The sequence below is a fragment of the Theropithecus gelada genome, chromosome 15, assembly GCF_003255815.1.
Source record: "Theropithecus gelada isolate Dixy chromosome 15, Tgel_1.0, whole genome shotgun sequence".
NCBI classification, from domain to species: Eukaryota; Metazoa; Chordata; class Mammalia; order Primates; family Cercopithecidae; genus Theropithecus; species Theropithecus gelada.
In genome coordinates, this window is record NC_037683.1 from 18720791 (window position 1) to 18741321 (window position 20531).

Consider the following 20531-nt stretch of genomic DNA (forward strand, 5'->3'; position numbering starts at 1 on the left):
TGAATGTTGTAGCTCCACCTCACGCGCTCGCCCTGGGGCTGGAGATGGGAGCCTGGCCAAGGCTGCCTGACCCTTCAGCTCAGCCAAGCCACCCAACCCCCACCCTCGGGTCTGGCCTGTTCCCTCTTCTCTGTGCCAGTCCATTCCAAACCTTCAAGTCATGACCAGCAGACCTGCCTGCCATAGAATACATCCCCTGATGCATTCTCCACTGATAACCCTCTTTCTGAGAGCCTCTGCCTCCTAGAATCCTGTTGGGTGAGATTCACCTTCCACTATACCTCATGGTTGGATAGGAGACCGCACCTTTAATTCTAGGTCTCAAGCCTGGCCTCAGTTTCTTCATCTGTCTGGAGACAGAGCTGGTCAAGTGGGAATGGTCTGGGTCCTCTCAAAGGGCTCTTTGCCTTTGTACTTCTGAGTCTAAGCACCTTTCCTGCCTGGATAAGGAGAAAGCAGTGCCACGGATAGTACCTGGGACCCCAGAAAGAGGAGGGAGAGGAGTTCCAGGTAGCAGAGCTGTCACTGAGAGTGGGACTAGGCAGTTAGGCAAAGCAGAAATTGAGAATGGTCTTTCTACTGGGATCTGGGATCCAGGGGACCTGGATTCAATTCCCAGCTCAGCCACTTATTTATTAGCTGTGTGACCTTGAGCAAGTCACTCCACTTCTCTGAACCTTCATTTCCTCACCCATGAAATGCAGGAAGTAAGGTCTACTTTGCAGAGTGGTTGTAGGGATTAGGTGGGACCATGGGCATGAAAGCGGCCCGAGGCTAGTGGCAAACGTGGTGCCTTTTCTCTCGCTAGGGGTGACTTTCCCAGCAAAGACTGGAGAGAGATGGAGAAATAGACACTGCAGCATCATGATGAAGAAACTCAAACCCTGGTGGAGCTGGGAGAACAAAGACAGCTGGGAGAACAAAGACTGTTTCCAGTCTCTCCAAGAGCATGTGTGAGGCCAGGCCCATCTGTCTGTGGGAGAGGTCTGTGCCATGGTATTGGGCAAACTCACAGGTCACCATAGCCCAGGATTGCAATGTCCCAAAAGCTTGTCTTGATCTAGACTAGGAACCCCAGCCCACGTGAGCAGGATGTGCCCTTAGGGTCATCTGGCTTATCCTCTAATCTAGGGGGCTCAGACATGTCAAGTGACCCCTTGCCCCTTTCCCCTTCCCGCAGGTCACACAGCCAGTTAGGATTGGAACGCAGGCCTCCTGCCTCCAGTCAGGGCTCTTTCTATTGAGGAGGTCCCTGGGATTTAGGAGGGCCCCCCACCTCCGCAGCTCCAGCCTGAGATGAGGGCCAGATTCTTGTCAGGAAGTGGAAGGGAGGCAGGGTCACCTGTGTATGCTGGCAGAGAAAGAACCATCCCAAGCACCATCCTTCCCAGGCAGTCTTTTCCCTGGGGCTCCCCAGCAACCCCAGACTTCTCCCACCACCTCCTTCTCTCCACCTCTCTGAACTTAGGCTCTTCTTCTGTCAAATTGACATGAAAAAGCTCACCTCAAGGGCTGTTGCAGACGAACAGATGGGAGAGTGCCCTAAAACTCGGTAAAAGCAATGGATTGTTTTAGACCTTCAGTTTCTATGACAGCATTAACTGAACATCTAATACATGCCACGTTACTGCCCCAGACCCCACAGAGACCCTACAAGAGAGGCATCTCATGGGGGAGGAAACGGAGGCGCAGAGAGAGGAAGGGATCTATCCAAGGCCACACAAGTTCTTATTTGGAACTGGAACTCAGTCCCTGCTTCCAGTCCAGGAGACCCCTCTCCCAAACACCACACCGTTCCAGCCTGGCAGCCCTGCCATCCTGGATGGGAAAAGAGAGGACCAGGGTAGGAAGGGCGGGGGCCAGGGGGTTAAGAGACTCCTCCATGCCTCTTCCCCCCAGCCTCAAATCATAGAGAATGAATCTCCAGGAAGCCCAGCGGGTGGCCGGGTCCCAGCGCTGATTGCAGGAGATGGCAGGAGGGCCCGGCGGTTGCCATGGCGACTTCCTGAATCACAGCGCCTGTTCCCGCTAAGGCTTTAGGAAGTCAGACATACCTGGGCAGCCCCTGCCCCTGACAGGGCCTCTCCAAGGAGGAGGAGCACGCAAGGGAATGTGGCGTGCCTGCTCACAGAGAATCTGCACATGCATGTGAGAGCTATGGCAGTGGCAGGTGTGTAGCTGCAGCATGCACACAGGCCTAGGACATGGAGAGACTCACATGTGTGGGCGCAAACCTGCCCACACATGTGGGTCTCCATGTGACAGTAAGAGGAGCCTTTAGTGTGACACATGTGACAGTGAGAGGAGCCTTTAAGGGTGAGAACAAGCCTACTGACATAGGAATGTGAGAAGGGCATTCTCAGCAGAAGGAAAGGCAGGGTGGTGCTGGAGAGCATGCCGTGGAGCTGCTGGCAGGAAGATGAGATTGGCAGGGCCAGATCATGGAGACGCTCTGCATACTGGGCTAAGGAGCTTGGACCTTCACCGGGAGGCACTGGGGAGCTAGTGAGGGCTTCGAAGCAGGGAAGTAGCATGGCTGGAGCTGAGATCCCTCCAGCAGCCCATGGAGGATGGGTCAGAGGTCAGCCTGGAGGCAGGGAGGTCAGTGTGGTGCCAATCTTCCTTACCCAGCTCTATTCTTTTTCCTCATTAGCATTTACACCTTCTAACATGTACGATGTACTTGTCTTCAGTTTCTTGTTTATTCTCCGTTTTCCTCACTGGGATGCCAGCTCATGAGAGCTGAGGGGTTTGTCTGCCTCGTTCACTGAAGTATATTAAGGACCAACAAGAGTGCCTGGTACACCGGGGCTCAGTAGATACTTGCTGAGTGAGTGGATGAGGCCTGGACTAGAGGAGTGGCCTAAGGGAAGGAGAAAAGTGCAAGGGGAGAGTGAGGTGTGGAAGGCGAGTTGACTGGCCGGGTTAAAGTGGAGGTGGTGGACACACGGCTGAGCCCCCCAGGGACTTCTGAGTTGGTGGCTGTGGCCCTATTCAGGTGCCTTTCTGGTTCAGGAATGAGACCATGGGGTGATTCCAGGATCCAAGAGATAAGCATAAAGGATGGCCTGGCCAGGTCTCAGGAGGTGGGGAGGAATGGGGCAGGACCAGGCCAGATGCAGAAGTGGGGGCAGGATAGGGGAAACTGAGGCAGATGCCCCATCCTGTGCCCTAGGTCTGAGTGCACTGGGAGGGACTGGAACTCAGTCCCTGCTTCCAGTCCAGGGGGCCCCTCTCCCAAACACCACACTGGCAGCCCTGCCATCTGGATGGGAAGTGAGAGGACCAGGGTAGGAAAGGCGGGGGATGGGGGACTGGGGTCTGAAGTGTCTTCCAGACCTCTGGTGTCTAATAGAAATGTAGCATAGGCCACAGAGACATGCCACATGTCATCTTACATTTTCTAGTAACACATTAAAAAAGTAGACAGAGGTGGGTGAAGTGAGTTTTAATTACATATTTTACTGAACCCCGTATGTCCACAATATTATTTCAACCCGTTACCAATATAAAAATTAAATGAGATATTTTACATTCCTTTTTTAGGGGGTACAATGTCTTCAAAAACTGTTGTGTATCCTACACTTACAGCAAACCTGAGTTTGGACTTGCCACGTATCACGTGCTCAGTAGCCACATGTGACAGTGGCTGCTGCATTGGACGAGGCAGCCCTAGGACCTGGAACCCACCCACCAGGAATGAGGCACTGGGAGGGGCTGAGTCTGCAGAGGGGCCTCTCCAGGGCACCAGCTGATTGAGGCTGGGGTTGGGGAGAAGGCAACCACATGGGGGATGGAAAGCCTTTTTCCTCTACTTTTTTTTTTGTCAGTTCACTCGCTCACTCACTCAACAGACTTTTATTGAACACTTACTATGTGTCGGGCGCTATGCTAGGTGCTAGGTCTGGCAAAGTGCATTAGTGTGGAGTAGTAATTCTTATTAGGATACTATTCCTTTCTCATAGATGAGAAAGCTTAGGTTCAGAGAAGTTCTGACTTTCTGGAGGTCATGTTGCTGGTAACCCTCTGAGCTCTTTCTCCTGCTCCATGTTGCATAGATAACTGAGATGTAAGTAAAGCCCCCAGGAGGGAGGAGGTTGAGGATGAGGTAAAATCTACAGAGCGATATCCCCAAGGAAACTCATGCCTCTAGGTCTCTACACCTCCTTAGAGACCTGGTTCCTCCCCCTCCCACTCAGTTTTCTCTCCCGCAACTGCTTGAGCTTTGATGCTCCACGGGGGTCTCAGAACCAAGATGTCCTAAAGAACTTGAATTTCTTCCTAGATGACAGTCCAGCAACCCTGCAGGGGGTTACACTACTGACCTGGCAGCTCTGGAGGCTGGACTGGGAGCAGCCCAGGTGTCCCCAGCTGAAAGGCCCATCCCTACCAAGGCAGCAGAAGAATGGGAGCAGAAACAGGAGTACTTGAAAGAGTGGATTCAAGCCCTGACTCCTTTTCTTCCCAGTTGAGGAAGAACCTTGGGGAAGAGGCTTTGACCCTCTGGGGTCAGTTCTGCCCCTGTTACATGGACAGAGTAACCTACCTTCCAGGATGAGGGCCCTGAAAGCAAGTGGTCCATTAAGGAAGGGTCACACGGGGCTTGGAAAGGGACTGTTTTTCAAGAATGACAAACTCGTGTGAGTTTTGCTTAGAAACCCTGACGCGGCTGACTCCAGCAGGTGGGGGCCTGACAAGGGTTCCTCATGCGTAAAGCTCTGGAACAGGTATCTGGGGTCTAGGTTCTGGGTTTAAGTCTGTCCTGCAAGTGAGAGGGTCTCTGTGCCTTTCTTTCCTTCATCCTATTGTTTACTAAGCACCAAGTACTGACTGGGTGCCCAGTGAGTTAAATAGCTCTTCTTTCCAGATGAGGAAACTGAGGCACAGAGAAGTCTGGTGACTTGCCTGAGGCCAACCAGCCAGAAAGTGGCAGAGCTGGGTTTTAAACCTCGGTCTCCTCGTCCAAAGTCATTGCCTCTGGCCTCTGCCCAGCACTTGGAGATGCCAATGGGCTGTTCACCAGGAGTCACTCATGGCAACTGCCTCACAGACGGCCTGGGTCCCTTGCAGGCAGGGGTCAGCTGTGCATCATGCATCGGGACACGCAGAAGCACGGAGGCTGCCGGGCCTGGGAGGCTGCAGAGCCAGGCGCGGCCGGATTCACAGGTTGAAGACTGTTCCTCTGGGCTTCCGGACTCCGTGCCTTCCCCCACAGCCCCTTCCCGGGCCGCCTCCCTTCCTGGCCTGGTGCTGGGGGTGACTAGCGGGTGGGGTGGCATCCGGGCGGGGGCTAGAGCTGTGAAGAGGGTGTCTGGGCAGAGACTGATGGCTTGTCAGTTGGCTGCCAGCACATCCTCAAATTCTTTGTCTCTGTGTGGAGTGGGGACTGTGGAGGGGGCAGGGGTTGGGCACAGCAGAGGAGGAGGATGCAGGGGTGGGGGGGGATGAGGGGTGTGGCAGGTTGGGGGAGGCCTCTGTGGCCTGCTGGTGCTTACATTTGTCAGGGGTGTGTGTCTTGGGAAGTCAGGTCCTTGCCCCCTGCTTTGGGGCTAGAGACAGGGGTTCAGATCCTAGCTCTGCTCCCCACTTGCTGGGGGGTCCCAGGCCTGTATCGTTCCTGTTTCCAATCCTAGGCCTCTTGTTTTTCCATCCATATAGTGGGTCTATCCAGCTCTGACCTGCTGTGATCTCTGTAAAGCTGAGCTGATTAGAACATTTGGCCCTGAAATTCCAGAGGCCTTAGGACTCCCCTGATGGAGGGAGCATGGAGCTGAGTCTCAGTGCCGTCAGAGGCACTGAGGGGGCTGGGGGTGGGGTCAGAGGGGTGGGGAAGGTGAGCAAGTCCTGGCAGTAGGGCAAAACCAGGCTGCTTATCTCCCCAGCCTGGGCACCCTGGATGACTGTGCTGGGTACACGCGGCTGAGGGAGGGGTCGCCACGGAGGAGGCAGGGAGGACAGAGCTGTCATCTGTCCTGAACGGTACAGCCCTTCAGTGCTTCCTGCCCTCTCTGCAGTTCCTGCCAGGTCACCTGGACCCCAAAGACCCCACAGCTCTGTTCACCAGCCCCCTTCAGTCCTTGTCACCTGGCTACTGCTAGGTAGTCACACTCAGCTCCATGATCCCACCAGGAGCCAAGTAGCTGCATACACAATCACAGCGCCCCCCCTACCCCAGACAAAACCACACACAGGCACAAAGTCTGTGGCACAGTCACACATGGGCTTGTAGAGTTATAGATGCCCCTGGGTGCACAGCCCTCCTGTGAGCCAGAACGGGAGCTCACGCATGCATGCCCACCCCAGCGTGTGGGTGAACCAAGGGCTGTACCCAGCCCAGCTTTAGAGAACCACTCTGAGGCCTCACTAGACAATGTCACAGGAGCCGTCCTAGAGGGGTGGGGGTGGTGATGGGTTGAGAAACTCTCTGTGGGCCTCTGATCCCCTCCTTTAATAAAAGGAGCTAGAAGGTCCCCTCCTCAGCACCCCACCCCCCAGCCTCAGCACCCAGGGCATCCATTATTCCACCCGATGCCCCTTCTAGTTCTGCGGGGTGAGTGCGCTGAGCACATCTTACAGAGGGCAAACTGAGGCTGAGGAGGAGGAGGGGGTTGCCCAATGGCAGAACTGGTGAGGTCAGAAGCAGAATTGCAAGCCGGGGCGGTGGGCCCCCAAATCCGTGTTCTCCCAGGCCGCCCACCTTCATCTGCCGGTCTGGGGTGTGGACCCCGAAGCGTGCCCCGGGCCCCCTCCACCCCAGCACCCAAGGGCCTCCCGGACACAAAGCCACCTGGCGGCGCTCGAGGGGGCGCGCGTGGGAGCGCGCACGGCGGCCCGCGCCTCCGGCCAAGATGTTCCCTTTCCGCGTGATTGACAGGCTCGAGTGCAGAGAAACAAAATTGTTTATGCGCTAATGAATAAGGCCCTGATTGCAAGATCCTGTTTGGAAAATTATAGTGCGGCGGCGGCGGCGGCGGCCGCGGCGGCCCAATTACAGCCCGTGCTGCATATTCATTTCGTCTCTCCTTTGCATCGAGATGAACGGGCGCCCCGCGCCCTGCAAAGGCAACGCCAAATTTAGTCCCAGGTTCCGCACTCCTCCGCGCCATTGTCTGTCCCGGACCACCTGCCTCCTGCCGGCCTGATTGCCCGGGAGGGCGCGAGCAGGGAGGCCAAGAAAGTTCTCCCTACCCCTCCTCCTGGCACCCCCTTCCCTCGGTTCTCTTTGCTCCCTCCTCCGACTCCCCGTCTCTGTCTCCCTTCCCCTCCCGGTGTCTCTTTCTCCCTCTGTTCTCTCTCTCCTTATTCTGTGCCTGACACTTCCTCTCCTCGCTCTAGGCCTCTAACTGGGTGCATCACCGGTCTACAATGTCAGTCGCTGTCCCTCCCCCTCCAGCTGCACATTCCCTGCGTTCCTGGGTCCTGGGAACAGCAGGGGCAGTAACGGGGACTGTCTGCTCCGTGGAGGTCACAGAGGTATGAGGCGGGTCCCAAGACCCCTGCCTTGGCTGTGAGCATGGGGTGGCTTGGCTCGTCCCTGCAACCAAGCTGCTGGGGAGGGAGGCCGCTCCCTGCTCGCTGCCTCTGCCGCCCACGCATGCCACCAGACCCACTCATCCTGCGGCGCAGGCCCCCTGGCTGCCCAGGCTGCGCCCTCACACCTCCCTGCCCTGCACATGCTGTTCTCTTGCTGGCACGCCCTTCCTGTTTTCCCAGATGCATCCCAAGAACAGCTCAGAGCAGCCTTCCCCTATCCCCACCACCGCAGGCAACAGGACAGCTCTGCCCCCTAGCACGCTGGTGTCCACGCATGTCCTGCAGTTACGGCAGCAGGCAGGGTACACTGGCATCCTGGCATCACTGACTGACCGGCCTGGGGGCTGCCGGCGAGTCACCAGGAAGCCCTGGTGTCCAGCTCAAGGCTGATCAAACGGACACCTCCACTGTGATATGGGTGTGTAGTCTCCCTGTCCTTGCTGTATGGTGATGGTGGGCAGGAGGGGAGAGGAGGCTGGGAGGAAGGGACTGGGGGTTTGCAGCACCTGGACCCCACAGGCCACGACTGGCCCTGGGTTCCAGACAGTGACAAGGACAACTAACTGGTCCTTGTCATTGGGTCATTGACTTAACTGACGGGTACCTGAGGCCCGGTGTGACTGGAGGCTTGTGGTGCGGGTGATGGTGGTGAGGGCTTTTCAGAGGATGGCCGTGCTACTCCGCATCCGGCCTGGGACCCCACCGAGTAACCAGGTATCTGCACTCCTTCCTGGGATGGAAATTGGGGGATTAGACGTGAGCAAAAAGGGACAACCGCATATACCAACTGGCCTAGACAACCCCCCACCCTGCCGCCAGAGACACACAAAGTAATAGACTCCCACAGTCACATACACACAAACACAGACACGCAGCCTCTCCTTGAAAGACCCACGCAGCCTGAGACACAAAGGCAGGCTGGCCCCTGGGCGTGTGTGGGGCAGCACTGCCCTCTGGCGGCTCTCCTGGTAATCTCTCTGTCAGGCCCTGGCTAGCTTCCTAGAACCACAGCTGAGCCACGATGCGGGTGCCTAGGCCCAGACCCAGAGAACTGGGACTCCCAAGGATGAGGTTTCAGGGAGGAAAATGAATTTGTGTCCCTAGGGTCGAGGGTCTTTTGAGTTCCAGTTCCCTACCCCAATCTGCATGTACTACAGAACATGTGAGCAGAACTTGCTCACAGAAGGACCAGTCCAGGGATGGTGAGGGGGCGGAGCTCCTTATCATGGGAGGAGTAGGAGTTGGGCTGGGACCACTTGGAGATTGGTGGTCTTTAGTGGCAGAGTGGACAACTTCATAGGTCATCACCAGCTTGAAGAGCCCTGGGAGGTATGTCTAGCCTTCTCCTACTTCACCCCAGCCTGGCCACTCTGCTGTTTGGTTTGTTTGTCAGTCATCAAACTCTGAGAGCATCTCAGCACCTGGAACAGCAGGGTGAGATCCTGCGTGGCAGGAGATGAGGCTGCAGAGGGTGGCTAGGCCACCCCTTGGAGGTCTTCAAGGCCAGTATTAGGTGTGTGGGCTTTATTCTGGGGGACAGGGATCTGGAGACAGGCCTAGACAGGGAAGCGACTTGGTCAGATGGGCATGTGAGCACCAGCGAAGGAGAAGAGACTGAGGCAGGAGGGCCAGACAGGAGGGATGCGGTGGCCTGGACCAGGACAAGGGCAGGAGTGAGGTGGCAAGAACGATGCAGATCCCAGAGCTATTAAGGAAATGGACTCGCTGGGCTTTGGTGAGGAAGTGGCCATGGTGGGCCTCAGGGCATATCAGTGCTGATGAAAGGGCCTGGGGGAGAGATGATGAGTCTGATGTGGCTCTGTAGAGCCTGAGAGCCAAGGGGATGTCTGGAGAGGTATCAAGGAGGCAGTTGAAATCAGGCCTGGAGTTGAAATCACTTGGGAGTTGGAAGGTTACTGACAGGTGGTTGAAGGCAGTGCACAGCTGAGGCCACCCAAGAAGGGCCCTTGGAAACCCTAAGCACTGAAGAGATCATGGTGTTCACCTCACCCCCATGAGTCAAAAAGAAGGAGTCTAAATTAAATTATAAAATGTAACATATGTATTACAAAACTTTTGGCCTGGCCCGGTGGCTCATCCCTGTAATCCCAGCATTTGGAGAGGCCAAGATGAGCAGATTACTTGAGGCCAGGAGATCGAGACCAGCCTGACCAACATGGCGAAACCCTGTCTCTACTAAAAATACAAAAAGTTAGCTGGGTATAGTGGCAGGTGACTTTAATCCCAGCTACTCGGGAGGCTGAGGCAGGAGAATTGCTTGAACCCGGGAGGCAGACGTTGCAGTGAGCCAAGATCGCGCCACTGCACTCCAGGCTGAGCGACAGAGTGAGACTCCATCTCAAAAAACAACAACAACAAAAAACTTTTGCAATCATCACATCCGTGGGTTCACAGAAACACATTTTCCTCCTCGTCTTCCTTGTTTGATGCTCCTGGTCTGATGGTGCCCTGAGGTGTTTACCTACTTGCCCGCCAGGTGGCCCAGCTCCAAATCCTGGCAAAAGCAAGAGGCTCGGGGGCACCAACAGGCTGGGACCAAGGGGAACCAGATGCCCACAAAACAGCCAGGGAGGCTGGAGGAAACCCAGCAGAGTGTGGCATCACTGGGGCCAAGGAAGGAGGGGGTTCCAAGAAAGAGGACATGATCAGTCATGTAGAAAACAAGAGGAGGCACAGAGATGAGGACTGAAGAGGGAGCCCGGATGTGGCTGTGGGGCTGCCAGGCAGGCTCAGCAGAGCAAAGCTGGCCACCTCTCCACATATCCCTGCTCAAGGGGGCCAGCCTTGGGTGGGGACACTTGGGTGCCCTTTGCCTTTGAGGATCCTCGGGACCTACAAACAAGGAGGGAATAGGATCCTGGGGTAGGGATGAGGCAAGATGACCTGAGAAGGAGAAAAGGAGACCAAATATTTCAGTGGACTCAAGGCAGGGGGTGCCTCTGGGTGGCAGTCCCTCCTATGACCACAAGAGGGCAGCATAAAAACAGGTCCTGCGTGGACTTGGGCTTCTGTAAGGAGTGGGCTTCCACATGCTGTTTTCATCTGTGATGCGTCCTTGGGCTCTCTGGGCCTCAGTTTCTTTCTCCTCAAAATGGGGCAGTTGGACATCATATTCTCTTGGACACTGTTGGGATCCCCTTCATTTTGCATCGCCTTACCGCCCACATTCCCAGCCCAATGTGACAGCCCCCATCTGACCACAATAAATGTGTAAAGTGAATAAGGTCAATGGCACAGGTATAGCATGTGAGCGAGAACACATAATGCTAGCCTGAGGAGGCCTACAGGTGTGTGCAAGGTTAGCTGAGTGAGGACAGACCATCCCATGAGCTTGGGATGCCTGCAGCGACTGTCTGTGAAGGTGGCCTCTGCTTCCTCTTACAGGGAGTACTGGGGTGGAGGTGGGGCTGCCTCTGCCCCTTCTGTCTGCCCCCAGGGCAGAGCTCTGGCTCTTCCTTGTCCTGCCACTGCTTGCCATCTCTGGAACATGTCGGCACCTGTGTCCTCTCTGGTCCTCAGGACTTATCAGGACAAGGAGGGAAAGAGCATGAGAGTCTCCTCAGCACTGCTGACCCTCAGGTCTGAGGCAGCCCCACCCTATCCTGGGACACCTCCGGGTGCTGCCCTGTGGGTCTGCAGTCCTTTGGTACCAGCTGCGGGGAGAGGCAATGTGAGGGTCAGGACAGTTGGTTCCTCGCTCTGGGCTGCCATCAGACCTTCAGAGGGGCTGGTGTGCTGGTGGCTGCCAGTGACCTCAGCTAGGGACAAGGAGTCAGGGTTGGAGCCTCATTCCATGTCTGACAAAGTGTGGCTTTAGTTGGTCACTGCCAGTGGGTGGCAGGGAAGCTGAAGCCAGAGCAGGAGCAAGGGTGGCCTGGACAGACAGTGCCTCCCTGGAGGGCCCCTTCCCCTCAGAAGCTAGGCCAGCCCAGGGCAGCCAAGGACAGTGACACAGGAGAGCACCCATGGGCCAGTTGTCCTGTGCCAACTCTTCAGCTGTGTGACCTTGGGCAAGTGGGCAACCCTCTCTGAGCTATGGTAGGGAGACCTATCCAGAATTCAGAAAAGCATCTTATAGGCCCAGGGCAGCCCTGGTATTGGGGCAAAGAAGGACAGGCAACCCTGGGCCACCAACTTGTCCTAGGGGTCCAGTCCCCGGGGTTTGGCCTCTTGGAGCCCACTGGGTGTCTAGGAGGAACTGAAGATAGATCTGACTCAGCTGGGGTCCTGGTACCAGCATTTTGGCTTGGGAGTGGGAAAGTCTAATAAAGGACTCTACGGTCACAAGGGCTTGGTCGCTACCTGGACAGGCAGCCTGTGTGAGTCCCCTCCCATCTCTGAGCTGCCATTTCTTTATCTTTCTGAGTTCCACCTGGGGCAGGACCTTCAGCTTCCCAAGTCCCACCAGACCATCGCCTCCTGGGTGCCAGGCTGAGTTGGCTCTCAAGCCCTCTCTTTCCCAGAAGGGCCTTGGGTGATGCCAGGTGCTGCAGAAGCTTTTGGTTGGTGCAGGGGACTGGCGGGCATGGGCTCTCTGAGGGCAACTGTCTCGGTGCTTAACTGAGGCCTCATGGAGTGGCACCTGCAGCCTGGGCCAGCTGGGATGGGAAAGGGCGGTCTGGCCTCCACCTGCTCAGCTCACCTGCCCACTAGTTGCTCTCACTTGAGCCTCAGCCTCCTGCATCTGCTGCTGTTGCTGGAGCCTGAGGGGCTGGGGCCATGGCTGGGTGCCCCAAAGACAAGAGAGAAGGAGGTGCTGGGGGCTACGCCCTGGAGGGGACAGCTAGAGACTCATCAGGCAGGAAGTATCTCCTCTTCCTGATTCTGATCCTTCACCCATCTGTGTCAGCCTCACACCTGTACCTGTGCACCTGTGGGGCAGCCGTCCCCACCTGTGGCTCTCCCCACTCCTGGAGCCCTAGGAGACTATGTAGAGCAGGCTTGGGGTGGGGTCCCATGGAGCATCCCCAAACTGCTCCTGGTCCCCAGGCTCCGGCTTGTGCTGTCCCTTCCTGCTTTCTGGATTTTGGCCTGTCCATGGGACCTGGAGGAGCCTGGAGCCTGGAGCTGCCAGCTTGTCTGGGCCCTCCAGGCTCCAGGATCTCTGGAGTCCATGGGTGGGGCTGATGCTGGCCTTGTTGGTGTTGCTCCTGCCGGAGTCGTGGTGCCCTCTGGCATCAGTGCCTTCCTTGGCATGTCACGGGCACCATTTGCCATGTGCAGTGGGGGCTGGAGTCTAAGCTCATAGAAAACTTCCAAGGCCTGGGCTACGGTCCTCACAGCTATGCGGCCTGCCTTGATACACACAGAAGGGACACATGCACTAGTGTGCATTCAGGGGACATGTGAACACACCCCTCATATTCAGACATGTGTAAACAGCGCTGCCACACAAGTGCAGACACAAGCTCCAGTGGACTCACGCACACAGCCACACATAGAGACAATGTACAGGTATAGCCAGTGTGTGAACATGGATACATCTGTCAAGGCAGATATGTGCACAGTCCAGAACACAAGACAGGTAGAAAGGCAGACCTACACATGTGCACAGATGCCTGTCAACAAACATGCATGTTCACATATGCACACATGCATACACAAGCTGTCATGGCACACTTACAGGGGATCATGCCTTACTCAGAGCACAGAGCACTTCTCCAGGCCTCCCTGCCTCCAGAGCAGATGGGGACACATGTCCTACCCCTCAGCAGGCAGGGAAGGGCTGGGGGAGGGAACTTCACCTTTCCTTAGACCCATGGCAATGGAAAGTGGGCACCATCTTGGGTGATGTAGCCAAAAGTCTCCTGTTCTGGGAGTCTCGGCACACATAGAAGATTCTGGAGAGGAGGGGGAGGTGCAAGGCATGATCCACTTCAAGCAGCCACCAAGCCGCGTGGGAGCTGGGTCGCTGGGCTTAGCAAGACAAGTGCCCAGGGGCTGAGGCTGAGCTGAGGAGCCACCAAACCTGTAGCCAGGGTCATGCAGTACTAGGGGCTGAGCCTCATTCCCTGCAGCCCTGGCCTCTGCAGGGACAAGGGAGAGGAGAGGAGGGGTACCTCTGCGGGATGGATTGTGGATTCAGCCTCCCATGCAGGATATGAACCGACTCAGACTGGGAGCAGTCAGAGATCCCTGGGTTTGTCATGGCACTGGGGTCTCCTTAGGACATCAGAGCCAGCTGTTACCTGCAGGGAAACCATCCAGATATATTTAGATGCACACATACTTAGCATTGCATTACAATTGCCGACAGTATACAGCACAGTACCATGCTGTACGGGTTTATAGCGTAGGAGCAATAGGCTATGTCATGTGGCCTAGGTGTGCGGCAGGCTACACCATCTAGGTTTGTGTAAGTGCACTCTATGAAGTTTGCACACCCAATTGCCCGGTGACACATTTCTCAGAATGTATTCCCATCTTTTTTCTTTTTTTTCTTTTTTTTCTTTTTTTTTTGAGACGGAGTCTCGCTCTGTCGTCCAGGCTGGAGTGCGGTGGCACGAACTTGGCTCACCGCAAGCTCCGCCTCCTGGGTTCAAACAATTCTTCTGCCTCAGCTTCCTGAGCAGCTGGGATTACAATCACGTGCCACCACACCCAGCTAATTTTTGTATTTTTAGTAGAGACGGGGTTTCGCCATGTGGGCCAGGCTTGTCTGGAACTACTGACCTCAGGTGATCCGCCCACCTCGGCCTCCCAAAGTGCTGGGGTTACAGGCATGAGCCACTCTGCCCGGTCGTATCCCCATCATTAAGCAACGCATGACTGTGTTCATAAGGTTGTGCACCCTTATGTGTGACTGAGGAGTCACACATCCTCAGTGTAAGTCCTCACTCACATGCATCGCTTCTGCACACAGGCGCTTCAGTGAGGCAGAAGGTGGGTATTTAGGGTTGATGTTAACCAGAGGGCAGACTGTGGGGAGTCCCGGTCTCACAGCCCAGTATGTCAGAGCTGCAAGCATCAGAGAGACCATCTGGTTCTCATGGGACAATGGAGAAACAGAGCTCCAAAAGAAGGTCACACAGCCCAAGGTCAGGAACTCAGCCAAGATTGAACCCCAACTTTGGAACCCTGCCCCAGACCTTCCCCTAATCCCCTTCCCTTTCTGCAGTGACCAGCAGGTACCATGAAGCAGAGATTCATGGAATGCATGGGGTTCCCTACCCCATTGTTGGCAAACGCCCCCCACCACCATGTATCTCAAACCCAGTCATGTGGAGAGAGCTTTGCACAACAAGAGTGGTGCTTTTCCCGCAGGCCCATTGACTCAGGGCCTCTGTGGGGGGTGTGAGTGGCTCTGAAGGGGCTGCTGGCTAAATGGTAGCCCTGGAGTTGGACAGCTGGCAGGGAGAAGATGCCTTCCTCCCTTAAGCAGCCTGGGCCACAAGCCCTGGAGAGCTGGCAGAGGAAAATTGGCCTGGCGTGGTGCTTCTGTCCTGGGCTGGCTGGTGGGAGGACTGAAGACAGACCCCACAGGGTCCAGTGGGCTCATCTGCCCAGGCGCTGAGTGCCTCCTCTGTGCAGCCCCAGGAACAGGGAGCTCACAGTCTGATGGAGACAGACCAGCAAGCAAGCCTGAGGGATTGGGGTTATGCAAGGGGACAGCCAGGGCTCGGGGAGCACAGAGCCGAGAATAACCCACGTTTTCCTGAGGAGAGGCCACTGGAGCTGGCTTGAGGGGCAAGAAGTGGCAGTGGAGCAGAAATACCAACTGGAAGTAACAGCAAATGCTGAGACAAGAGCCAGGAGAGGGCAAAGCGTGTTTGGGGCAGTGGAAGTCTATTATGGCTGCACAGAAGGCGGGAAGCAGGGGAGGCAGGTGCTGCAGAAGGCTCCAGTGAGCAAGTGTGGGCTGATTTTAAAGGAGGTGGGAGCCACAGGAGGTTCTTGAGCAGGAATAAGCAGGTCAGAAGCTTATCCTGTGGTGGAGCAGGCTAGGATGGGTGGGAGGCACCAGCCCCGGGCCAGCAGGGCAGTGAGGAGGCTGGCACTGCACATCAGGCTGAGAGGATGAACCCTGACCCAGGGCAAGGGCAGGAAGAGGGGAGCTGAGTTCATAGGATGTATGACTCAAGGCCACAGCAGGGGAGGATAGGATCCTAGGGTGCTTCTCTATCAGGCACATGGTGGCTGTGCAGGAAATGGTCATATCCAGCATGGAGCGCTCCCTGTTCTCACTGAGACCTGGCCTCTGCAGCAGAGGGGGCGAGGGGTCCATCCTCCCCCAAACTTCAGAGGCCAGGAACCACGACCAGGACTGGGGTAGGGGTTTGGAACATTTTGGAGATAATGGTGGTTTTCCAAGCACTAGACTCAGGCAGTCTCTGCTTTTTTGGCTGAACAGAAGGTGATAAAAATGAGAAGAGAAAGAATAAGAGAGAAACAGAGAATCTGAGGCAGAAACAAAGACAGAGACAGACACAGACACAGTGGGCAACACAGTGAGAAACACAAGTTGCTAAAAACATTGCAGAGCACATTGAGACAGAAACACACACACAAAGACAGAGAGAGATGTAGAGAGAGGGAGAGGCACACAGACAGAGGCACATAGACAGAGATGCAGACAAGGATGGAGATGGAGACTCTGCTGAGAGATGCAGAGACTTGGCTGCTGTTTGGCCACTCCTCCAGCCGAGGATGCTAACTCTGCCGGGGCCTCTGCCTCGGAGTATGTTGGTGGGTGGTGACAGGAGCTGCTGTCTCCTCTCTGTGTTGTGCTGAGCTAGTCCCTGCCTCCTTAGGTACCTCTTCCCTGTCAGGACCCTCTCTGTCCAGGACAGCCCCACTGAGATTTGAAAATGGAGATCTCCATTGAGTGCCCTGTCTTTTCAATTGCAAATTTATTGAGCACCTACTGTTTGTTAACCTCTATGCCAGCTTTGCCTCCTTAAGCCTTCTCAATAACCTTGGTCAGGAACTTGAGAATCAGATAGGCTGCTCACCTGAGGCCACACAGCAAGTTCGTCCTGAGATAAAACTCAGACTCACGTCTGTCTGATGATGAAAGGTTGTTTTTTTTTTTTTCTTTTGAGACAAGGTCTTGCTCTGTCGCCCAGGCTAGAGTGCAATGGCGCAATCTTGGCTCACTGCAGCCTCGACCTCCCAGGTTCATGCGATCCTCCCATCTCAGCCTCCTAAGTAGCTGGGACTACAGGCATACATCACCATGCCCGGCTAATTTTGTTTATTTTTTGTAGAGAAGGGGTTTCACCATATTGCCCAGGTTGGTCTCGAACTCCTGGGCTTAAACGATCCACCCGCCTCGGCCTCCCAAAGTGCTGGGATTATAGGCATGAACCACCATGCCAGGTGTGATCCAAGGACTTTTTTTTTTTTTCCATTGTTCCATTGCTCCATTGCTCCATGGATTTAAATGCCTCTGCCTCAGAATGCTTTGGTTTGTTTCAGTATTTTTAGGTGTTTTTCTCCTCTCCCATTTCCCAGGTTTGGTTGGAAAGGGGGGGAATATGGAGGGATTAGGAGTAGTTGTCTGAGGTTAAGGGGCCTCCTGTGCCTTCCAAATTGTGCCTGGATCCTTCCACAGAAGGCTGGCAGCTTCTCCAGGCGCCCCCTCCCTCCCTGCAATCCCCTGGCCTCTTAAGAAGCTGGAGGAACAATTGCTAATCAGCTTCCGAGAGAGACAGGAATGAGTGGAGGAGCCAACAACGCGCCTCAATTACTGGCAGCTGGTCCCCTCCCCGTGCTGCAGAGCCTGGCTCCCAGCTCTCCTTCTCAATTCCAGTTCTTCCTTCCTCTGCCTGATTCCTTCACATCCTGATGGAGCCACAGGGGTTGAGAGCTGACTTCTTAGGCCTCCTTCCTTCACTCATCTCCCCATAGTGAGGTCCCTAAAATGCAAATCACATTCTCATCTCTGAGCATTTGCACACCCTACTCCTTCAGCACGGACAGCCCTCCTCTATCTGGCAAACTCCTACCCATCTTGCAAGACCGGCTTCCATGTCACCTCCTCTGTGAAGCCCTCCTGTCAGAGGTGTTTGAACCAGAGCAACTCCATCTTGAGTAGGGGCTAGGTGAAATGAGGCTGAGACCTATTGGACTGTATTCCCAGATGATTAAGGCATTCTAAGTTATAGGATGAGATACGAGGTCGGCACGAGATACAGGTCATAAAGACCTTGCTGATAAAGGAGCTTGCAGTAAAGAAGCCAGCTGAAACCCACCAAAACCAAGATGGCAATAAGATTGACCTCTGGTTGTCCTCACTGCTACACTCCCACCAGCGCCATGACAGTTTACAAATGCCATGGCAACGGCAGGAAGTTACCTAATATGGCCTACAAAGGGGAGGTATGAATAATCCACCCCTTGTTTATCATATCATCAAGAAATACCATAAAAACAGGCAACCAGCAGCCCTCGGGGCTGCTCTATCTCTGGAGTTGCCATTCTTTATCCCTTTACTTTCCTAATAAACTTGCTTTCACTTTAAAAACTCTCCCTGAATTCTTTCTTCTGTGAGATCCAAGAACCCTCTCTTGGGGCCTGGATTGGGGCCCCTTTCCTGTAACTCTCCTAGACCTTTCTCACTCTTCCCAGGTAAACTTCCTTGCCTGGGCTCTCATAGCCCTGTCCACGCTGTAACAGTCATGGTGTGTTGTGCCCAGGACAGGGCATGGCCATGCAGGCAGTCAGCATGGCAGCATGACGTTATGGGAATAGCACTGGGCCTGGAGCCTAGTGAGTTCTAGCTGTGGCTCTCAATTGGAGTCGGGCAAATTGCTAACTTGTGCTGCTTCTCCATCCTGACCCATCTCTACCTGGTTGCCATCCCCTTTTCCTCCAGGTCTGCAACCCTCCCCAAAGTCCACCTTCCCAGGGTTCCCTTTCCTCTCGTCTTCTCATTAGGAATGACTCACTGGGGGTCCCTGGGCTCCCTCTGGGCAGCAGTCCTGAGTGCATGGTCACTGCTGCATCCCCAGCACATGGGGAGAGACGAATGAATGAATGGAACCTTGAATGTCTCATCTGTTAACTGGGGGTAGTAGTAATTCCGCCCTCCCAGGGCAGCTGTGGGTACAATCAAAGTTTGCTTTTTGCTGACTCTCAGTACACGCACTCTAACTATGCCTGTAAATGTTTATTGAGGGGAACTGAATTCCCCCAAGGCTGTTCTAATGGGATTCCCTCAGGCAGAACACCTGGAGAGTTCGGCAAAGGAGCAGCCTGCATGCTAGGATGGGAGGAGGGGAAGGATGGGGAGGTGATGAAGGCAGGAGCCACAGGCCCCAAGATCCAGAGCGAGCAGGCTGGGACAACTCAGAACTCCAGACTGAGCCCCGAATTACAGCTGCTGCGGATGATCAGAACAGGGGAGACAGAGGGCCCTGGTAAGTGGCAGCTCCCACCCACACCAGGCCAGGAGAGAGGCTGGACTGGGGCCTCTGTGCTGTTCGGGCACCCAGTGCCTCCCCCAGCATGTCCCTGGCTCTTCTACTAGTGTCCTCTGTCTTTCCCAGTAATTCCCCAAGCACAGGACCTGGTATTCTGGCTCCTCCAGCAGAAAACCCTGAACCAGCCAGCAAAGGTTCCTGAGTTGAGTGGGTGGAGGAATGGCCAAGAAGGATGGAGACCCCGAATCCTGGGCAAGGGGAGGGGCCAGTCGGCTAGGACATAAAGGACAGGGTAGGGATGATGGAGTTTGTCTCAGGGTAGCCCCTGGCCTAGGGCTGCTGCCACCAAGAGGGGTCTCCCCCACAATCCGAAATGCCTCTGACAATCAAAGCACAATGTGAAGTGGGAATCAGAAACCAACAGTCTTCCTAACAGTCATTATAATAACAATGTGTGTGTCAGCAATTGACATTTGCAGGACACTTTGTGTTTTATTTCCATTTCCTCACTTGATAAAAACTACTCAAGGTAGGCAAGGTTGGTCCTATTTAACAGGTGAAGGAACTGAGGATGGGGGAGGGCAGGGAAGGGTTGTGATGGGGAAGCACAGAGGAGACCCTCACCCAGGGGCCCCAATCCCTTTGCCAGGCCTGGACTACAGCCCACTGGCCAGAACTTCCTTTCTCCCTGAATTCTGTTTGGCTTCCTTGGCAGCTGTGGTCTGAGGCTCAGCCTGGAATATTGCTTTTTTTTTTTTTTTTCATGGGGGCTCAGGCACTTTCTCCGGAGTCATGCTATGGACTGCAGCTGGAGGGTGGTGCAGGTGGTGGGCCAGGGTGCCAGATGGGCCAGGGTGGGAGACGTAGCCAGTGGAATCTGACTGAATTTGAACTCAGGCCCTGCTGCTAACTGGGCCAGCTTGGGCAGGTGGTGGAACCCAGCCAAGGCTCAGGTCTCTCATCTGTCTGCTGGGGACCATAACGGGGCGTCCTTGACCGCTTGCCCAGGCTGCTCCCTTCCTCAAGAATGCCCTTCCTGCCTTGCCCACCTGGGTGTGAGCTCAGGTGCCAGTCCTGTGGGCTGCTTTTTCCAACCTTCACTTAAAAATGTTCTCTCCCTCCCTCCCAGGTGTCCCAGGAGCCTGCGCGTCCTGTCCTCAGCATGGTTACTGTGTGCCGGGCACTGTGCTGGGCTCGGAGGAGGAACCAGTGCCCTGTTTCACGGAGCTCACTCACACCAATGGGGGAGGCTGTTCAAATGTCACGTCAAGTGATGAGGACAGCAAGAAGGCCCAGGGCGCTGGGAGATCTACTCCGGGGTTCAGGGTCGGCCTCCCTGAGGAGGGGACTTTGGAGCAGAGACCTGGAGGGTGAGGGAGTTGGCCAGGAAGAGGAAGCTTTGGGTGTCATGACCCTGAGGAGAGAAGCCAGCATGTGGGAGGAACTGGTGCTTGGAGCAATGGCTGGGAAATGGAATGTGAGGATGGGGGTTGAAGGGGGTGGGGGAACAGATCATCCAGGGCCCATGGGCCACCTTAAGGTATTTCTGGGAGCCAGAGTTGTGACCAACTGAACCTGGGGTCCCCAAAGCACAAGCCATTTGGCGCCTGAAAG

The 20531-nt window shown here is 55.3% G+C and overlaps 1 protein-coding gene across 1 annotated transcript in view; it reads left to right on the top strand.

The window, feature by feature from the left end:
* The window catches only part of NDUFA8 (NADH:ubiquinone oxidoreductase subunit A8), a 62618-nt gene extending 61291 nt beyond the window's left edge, over nucleotides 1-1327 (top strand). The window contains exon 4 of the mRNA XM_025359924.1: nucleotides 809-1327. Coding sequence (XP_025215709.1) covers nucleotides 809-814 — 6 coding nt within the window. The 3' untranslated portion in view covers nucleotides 815-1327. The remainder of the gene's footprint in view (nucleotides 1-808) is intronic.
* The last annotated feature ends 19204 nt before the right edge of the window (nucleotides 1328-20531 follow it).